The sequence below is a fragment of the Propithecus coquereli genome, unplaced genomic scaffold (genome assembly GCF_000956105.1).
Source record: "Propithecus coquereli isolate 6110/MARCELLA unplaced genomic scaffold, Pcoq_1.0 Scaffold585, whole genome shotgun sequence".
NCBI classification, from domain to species: Eukaryota; Metazoa; Chordata; class Mammalia; order Primates; family Indriidae; genus Propithecus; species Propithecus coquereli.
The window spans coordinates 670,968-678,836 of NW_012151785.1; the positions used below are offsets into that span (position 1 = coordinate 670,968).

Consider the following 7,869-nt stretch of genomic DNA (forward strand, 5'->3'; position numbering starts at 1 on the left):
TCCACACATACGATGAGTACGAGTATAGAAAATGAGTCAAAGTATGATAACCATTGGGTGGTGAGATAAACACAACCCATTTGTCACTTTCACTTTTTCCTTTTTATAGTTTTCATATTATTTACAAATGAGCATATATTACTTTTATATTCAGAAGGAAAAAGTTACTTAAGAGGAGGAACAAGTTGCCATCAGAAATTGAGCAGAAGGCAAAGTTAATAAAAAGAGTGGATGATTTTTGTAACTTGTTTTTGAGGGTGGAATCCCACAGATTTGTCTGAGGCTTTTCCAAAAAACTAGTGTGGATAACTTCCTCCCAATTACACCTACATAGACACATTGTCGTTGTCTTTACTTCACGCTAGCTTATCTATTCAGCATATAGAAGAAATGAAATCCAGAGTCCTCAGGGTGGCAAGGGAGCGCACAGTGCTGCCAGCCTTCTTTCTTCAACAGTAAAGACCCACAGGTGCCAAATGGCTGATGGGAGGCCATCAAGAAGTCTTGGGGAGGCTTGGCTTTGGTGACTTCCAGTTTCCTGTTGCCAATTACCCAAATTTATATTAGTTTTAATGTATGTTTTAATTTTAAAAGATTTTTGTTTTTCAGCTAAACTTCCGACTAGGGAACTCTGGGCTTCTTGGTAACGGTGGGTTTATCTTTCTCATTGCCCGTGGTTATTTATCCTGAGGACCCAGCTGGTTGACTCTTGAGTGTCAGTGTGTTAGGCTTGATGAGAAACAAGGCTGGGTCATTTTTCTTAATGAAGGGAGTATGAATTAGAACAATGCAAGTGCTTTATGTAAATGAATGTTGATTTTTTTTCTGAGTATTATGTAATGTTTTATTTTAGCCCCATGGGTACCTTGGCTAAAATTTCATTATCTGAAATTTTTTTACTTAATCTTCACATCAGCATTGTGAATTACATATTGATTAGGCATTGTTCTCATAGGTGAGATGAGGAGAGGTTTAGAGAGGATAGGTTACTTCACCAAGTTAACACAGTTAGTAACTGGTAGACTTGGGATTCAGACTCCTTCTAGAAGCTTTGTCCCTTAACCAGTCTACTACCTAGTCTTCCTTTGAAGTATTAACTGAGTTAATACTTCTTACCTCGTAGCTAGTCAGAAATTAGAATGATTCTTAGACATAATTCTTGATCTATTAAATGAATTAAAGCCATTTGTAAGTCTGAGTCCAGAGTGACTATGAGGGATTTAGGCCCGAAGTAAATAGCGTTCTCACCAAGTAAGGGCTTAAATAGGTCTGTTGAAGATGTGAAACCAGGTGTATTCTTGTCTTCCTGGCTGATGGATGTTCTTTTGGAACCCAGAACACTGAGCATGAATTAAGGCAGGTCAGCCTGTGACCGTCTCTGCAGCTGCCGTACAGGATCCTCGGCACCCAGGATGTCTGCACAGCCACTCGCTGTGAAGTGGGGTGTGTTTCAATGAGCGTAAGCCAGCAGGCAGTGGGGACGATGACTGTACGTGACCGCTGATGCTGTCTCTTGACTGCTCACTTCGATTTTATCTATGTAAGTTTCTAGGCAGGGAAGCTGCTTTACTAATAAGGTTCAGGAAGAGTAAATACTTGTCGGCAGAACTGGAACTGGAACACCGTCTTCTGCTCAAACTCGGTGCTCTTCCATTGTGTCTCACATGGTAAAATGCTCTAGAGCGCTCCGGAAGTGGAAAACAACTGCAAGTTCCCATCTTTCACATGGCTTCTGAATGGTCAAGTGCTTAATTGGATAAGCCATTTTGTAAGCTGATTATGTAGCATTTTGTTGTCATGTTTCCTTTTTTTTGCATAGTTTCTATTTATGATTATAGTTTCTGGCAGTGGGGAGTTTTGTATGTGTGTGAGTGAGTATATTTAATCTCAAAAGAGGTATGGCTAGCTAGTTGAATAAGAAAAATGGCAAGAATATGTAGTGGGAGGCTGACGTCAATAAATTGAATTCAGTCTTCCCTTTTTTATTTATTGCTGTATTCTCCCAGTCCTGCTTAGTTATGTTAAATACCCCTGACCTTTTCCCCTGCTTGCCTTTCGGGGCCTAAACATTCATATAAAGGCTTCCAATGTGATTAGCATTGATGCCTCTGAGATTGCATGGAAACTAGATGGTCAGAGATAAATTGTGAGTCTTTGCATTGGTCAGCCGAGAAGGCTTTTACATCTGCCTTTTCCCTGGATTGGAAATGCTGCTGAGGCCATATGGCAGAGTGCCTCATAGAAGAGCCAGGAACGACATTCTGGCTGAGTTCCGGATTATCACTCGCTTTTATTTTAACGTGGAGGTTGTAGTGCTTTGTGCTTGATTTACTGTATACTAATGGGATTAATCCTTACTTGAAATGGCATGGGGGGTTGTGTGTGTATCTAGAATCAAATTCCAGTAATGTTATCAGTATTCCATTCGGGGAAAGATTTTATTAAACTATGTTTCTCTTTATAAGTATGGAAAGAAAAACACCGGTTAATAAGTATCTGACCCTTGATTGACTTCTTCCCTTGAAAATACAAACAGTTTTGCTTAGAACAAAGAGAGGTTGCCTGACTGGCTTTTTCTGTTTGCTTTCTTTAATCTGTAATTATCATTCAATTAAATGCCAAAATGTCTTCCCTACATGCAGAGGGGTTATTATGGCCTGGTTTATGTGCATATTGACATGCACACTGCTGTCTCAAAATGTCTTCAAATATACATACTCAGGACCTGAAAAATCTAAATTAAAAAAGAAAGGTATTGGGAAGTTAAAAAAAAATAGGATGGTGCTTAATTATTATGAGATCTCACTCTCTGAGCCTTTGTCTCTGTGCCTTTCTGAGTCTTTCTGTGTGTCTGTCTCTCATACCCTCCTTCTGTTTCCAGCCCCATTTCTGTCAGCCTCTCCTATCTTCCCTGCCCCACCTTTCTGTGCTCCCACCCTTTTCTTGGGCTCTATCTTTAGTCCCTTTGTCTACCCCCTCATCTCCCAACACGGTCCCGCAGATTGACCATCACTCTTGTGATAACTTTCATTCATGCTCTTTGCTTGTGTATTTCTTTTATTCTTACTGGCTTCCATGCCAGGATAATTCACTTTATTTGGGTGGCTATACATATTACTTTAAAATTTCACAACAGCCAAGTCTGAGAATTGTCACAAGGGTTTTAAACTTGCTTTATCTTCCTAACTTTATCTCCACTTCTGCCCCCTCCCCCACAACACTCCCCTCACTTCCTTTCTCTTTCAGAAGGTGGGAAAGCATATTTGGTTACACAGTGATCTGAAATTAGGCTTGGAGCAACAGATAAACAGAGTACATCGAGATTCTGCTTATTTGTGTCTTTAAGGTTTGGACCTGCAAAATAAGCAATGGTGCTCCTTTGTAGTGGGTGATAATTATATGGCTGTATAATCTTCCACGAAAGTCTGTATTGCCAAGGTAATACATCTGTAGTCCCAAGAGGCTCCCAAAAGTAATAATTTGTCATCGTGGTTATGAAATATGTGAACTTTTATGTGATTTTACAAACAGATGACCACATATAGAAGCTAGGGATACTTTTTTTTCTATGTTTTGGGGAATTATTTCTTAAGGGCAACAGCCGTTTTCTCCTCACTGTGCAATAGTTCTATTGAAGAACTTTTCCCCCTTAATTGAATTGTATAGTATATCAATTCATCTCTAGAGAAAGGTGCTGGCTGCTTTTATATTCATCTTGCTTCCCTCTACTCAGTACTGAGCCTAGAAAGGGATTTTGCAGTGGTGCCCAAGGTATTCATTTAGTAAATGATATTTATTGATACAGGATGTTTAATTAAACTGCCAAGTAGCTTCTTCATTTTGACTATCATTTTGATTTAAATAAACTCTATTCTGGTTGACATATTGCAGAAGAAATCAAGCTGAAACCTGCACACTCAAAGAGCCTTTCTTTCATCTGGCAGCTGGATTACAAAAGTATATGTATTCAATAATTTAGAAAGATAAGTTCTTTTAAATGAGTAAAAATTATCACAGGTACTCTTAAATTATTTTTGAAAAAAGATTAGATTTTAGATTTGGTTAGGATACTATCCTACTATTAGTACTCTTTTTAGGAAGTAAGTATTGAAAAATTTTAAGAAATAGATGCATAAATTGTTTTTCCAGAAGTTAACCCTGAATACAGATTTCAGATCATTAAAAACAGAATCACCTGAAACTTGCATTTTCTTCCCTTTTCCTAATTTATTTCAATCACTCAGTAGGATTTTCTCATGGAATTAACTGTTCCCTCTCTGCATAGTTACGTAAGCTTGCTCTTCTAATCATGAAAAATGTTACTCATTCCAGCACTTATTAAAGTGGACGTTTACTTGAAAGATTTCTGGTTTTAAAAGTCAGAGTACATGACTAGAGGCAGATGAATAGTACCTCATCATTTATAGCCACTGAATCTCTATAGTTTTTAAATGCCTTTGGAAAGCTAGATCTTGAGCCCCAAAGCATGCTTTTGTGTTAGAAATCTTTTGGTGAACTACTTGCTCAGGTCATATGCTTCCAAAGCTCCGCTTTTCTTTCCTCAGGGTAAATTGAATTATATGTTACCAATAACAATGCCACATCGTTTCAAAGAAAATTGAATTCAATAATGCAAGTCCAGGTTGCTAGAAACTAGATAACAAAGGGTAAGCACTGCTTTAGTTACCATACAAAAGGTCTGTATTAGTCAGCTCAAGTTGCCATAACAAAATACCGTAGTCCAGGTGGCTTAAACAACAGATACTTATTTTCTCACAGTTCTGGAGGCTAGAAATCGCAGATCAAGCTGCTACCAATTTGGTTCCTGGTGAGGACTCTCTTCCTGGTTTGTAAACAGCTGCCTTCTTGTTTTGTTCTCACATGGCAGAGAGATAGAGCGAGTTCTGGTGTCTCTTCCTCTTCGTATAAGGACACCAGTCCTATCGGATCAGGGCCCCACCCTTGTGACCTAATTTAACCTTTACCACCTCCTCACAGGCCCTATCTTTAATTTCAGCTGCACTGGGGATTAGGGCTTCCCAAACTTTGGGAAGACACAAACATTCAATCCGTAATAGAATCTATTTGTCTGATTGCCAAGGATCCCCTGTCATACCTGCCTGTGTCTCCTCCCTAATCCTCCCATCACAAACACTCAGATGTGGATTTTTCTTTCAGATACCATTTTTGTTCAGTTATTTAACTACCTGGTAACATTATGAATTATAAATGATATTAGCCTTTGGGAAAGTAGCTATGCATTAACTGACTGACCCTAATTGACTTTGGGGGATTAGATGGTGTCTTCTCCCTGGAGGAAGGTGGATTGGAGAAACATGGGAGGTAGCAAGTGCCGTCTGACTTGAACAGCTTTGAAGAAGCCTGGTTCTAGTTGGTTTCAGTCCTTACATGACATTTGAATCCAAACTAGTTTTCCAGTTCTCTATCATTACAGAATTGCCTTGGAGAAAAATTATTTCTTTTTATTACTTGGTAGCAATATAGAGTTACTGTTTTGTGAACCATTAAGGCATTTAAAATCATCCTTCTCCCTCTTTTGTTTTTGGTCTCTTTCAGGTTGTTTGAAGGACGTTCATCAAGGAAACCAGAGAAACTTAAAACTCTCTTCTGCTACTTTAGAAGAGTCACAGAGAAAAGTAAATTCCTTTCATTCTTACTGTAATTTTTCTTGCTGATAGGAATAGTTCAAATCAAGTGATATGTGAGGAACATTTTGAGTTTAAAGTAAACCTTCCTGCCCAAATCACATTGAAACAGTAATATTTTGATATTATAACCTATATTTTATGCATATTTTGTGTATATACATAAATGTGTGCTATGAATGTGTATGTGGGTTTTATGTACTCTGAAATCAGACCCATATTCTCTTAAAGCTGCAATATACATCAAAGAGTCTCCATGAATGAAAACAGTAAATTAATACTTTCAAATGAAAGTATATTGACCAGGAAAAACATTTGGGATGTTCTTTATTTAAAGAAGCATTTACTAATTTATATGCATAGGTTAACTAAGGCATTGTTTTCCTACCCATTCCTCTCTTTTGTATCCCCCTAAGCCCTTTGTAAAGTTCTTATGAAACTGTGTTGTACTGACTGTCTTCCTTTGTTGGACCTTAACCATCTTTCTTTCCTAGTCCTAATAGCAGCACCTGAGGCAACAGTAGTAAATGTCTAAGAAATGCTGGTCATGACCAGCTGGTAACAGACTGGTTGGTATTGCTACCTGATATCTCAGGAACTGAATGGTCAAGTTTCTTAACACCTTTAAGCTTCAGTTTTATCATCTGTGAATAAAATAATAATGATAATTGTCTCATATAGTAGTTATAGATATTAAACAAGAAGATATATGTATAATAAATGTTAGCTGTTACCAGTGGGTAGCCTTTGTTACCCACTGATTTTAAAGGAAACCACCTCAAAAATTTCCTTGTGCTAAGTAGGTCAGGTCAGCCTGGTCAAGTGAAATGAATTCTTTTCAGTTCTGGTTGGTCATCTAGCTGTGGGATTGTCTTAAAATATGTCCTTGAATCATTTTAAGGTCATTTTTCTCATATTTTTCTTTTAATCTTTTGTTGCAATGTACTTGGTATCTTCCCCCCTTGAATGTACTGCTGTTGGACATTGTTAAATTTTTGGAAAGAAATCAATTATCAGGAGTTTGGTATCTAAGGGGAAAATTGTATGCTTTTTTGATAAGGGATTATTTATCTCTTAGCTTGTTCAATTTCAGTTTTGTGTCCTGTACTGAATGAAATGTTAAAAAGAAAATGCAGAATCATTCAGGCCTGTGAGACATAAAATCAAATTAGAATTCATGATTTGTTAAGGAGATGACTACTTTTTCTTTTTGGCTCTTCTAGATCTAAATAGAATTATTATAACTAAGCAATTCAGAGTTTACTTTTTTGTCTTGAGAGTCCGATCACGCATGTCTTCTTTGAAAGCTAACTTGCCTTTCTAAGTTTTTAGGATTTCAAATACTTTGAAGAAAAAGCTAAAAGTTTGTTTTTCAACCAGAAATGCATAAGCCATCATAAATATTGGGAATTAGATTGAAGAAATAAATTGTAATTAGACATTTTAGTTTTTGGCTTTTTCACTATATGTGGTAGTTTAGTTCTTTGTAGAAATACAGTACAACATTGCTCTAGGTTTTCATGACGTAGAGCTAACAGCTTAACGAGGAATACCAAAAGGAATAAAAGAGGTTTGCAGTTTAACGATGAGTTGTGTGGAAGCTCTGAAGCTATTGACTAGAGACTTCAAAAACTTATTTTAAGTGCCATATTTCAGCAAATCTGAGATGTCATAGATGGTAAAATGTGCTACATTATATTATATACCTGTAAGAAAGAAAAAACACTCGGGACGGGAAGTCTAATAGGAGACCTCTTGCACAAAGCTGGTCCACCAAAGGTCTGTATCCTTACTCTAGGATAAATGACAAATTAACCTGGCTGGGAAGAAACGGAACAGTAACAACAAAGAGACTTGCAAGTCTTAACCTTGACACTGAATAGAGCCAGGGGTAAAAAATCTCTGAGAATTTGAACCACACCCCAAGTTTCAGATCTGGAGTCATTCCACCAGCACGGTCCACAGAGGCCTGCAACAGAGGGTTTAATTCGGATGGTCCCAGGTCAGTTGTGCTCCCAGATGACAGCAGAGGCAGATTCACATCTTCTCTGGGAAAATCCAACTTTAATCTGGAACTCATGGCAAGATACCTCCATTACAAAAGTTGTATTCTAGTTTCAGAAATTTAATATGTGAAAAAAACATGCTTTTTAGAATTGGTAAAATATAATTTTAGAACCAACTTTTCCATATTGTTAAACAT

General features: G+C 37.4%; 1 protein-coding gene across 1 annotated transcript in view; it reads left to right on the forward strand.

The window, feature by feature from the left end:
* The window catches only part of PARG (poly (ADP-ribose) glycohydrolase), a 163,850-nt gene that overhangs the window by 69,906 nt on the left and 86,075 nt on the right, over positions 1-7,869 (forward strand). Inside the window, exon 10 of the mRNA XM_012658406.1 lies at positions 5,578-5,657. Within this exon, the coding sequence (XP_012513860.1) occupies positions 5,578-5,657 (80 nt within the window). The remainder of the gene's footprint in view (positions 1-5,577; positions 5,658-7,869) is intronic.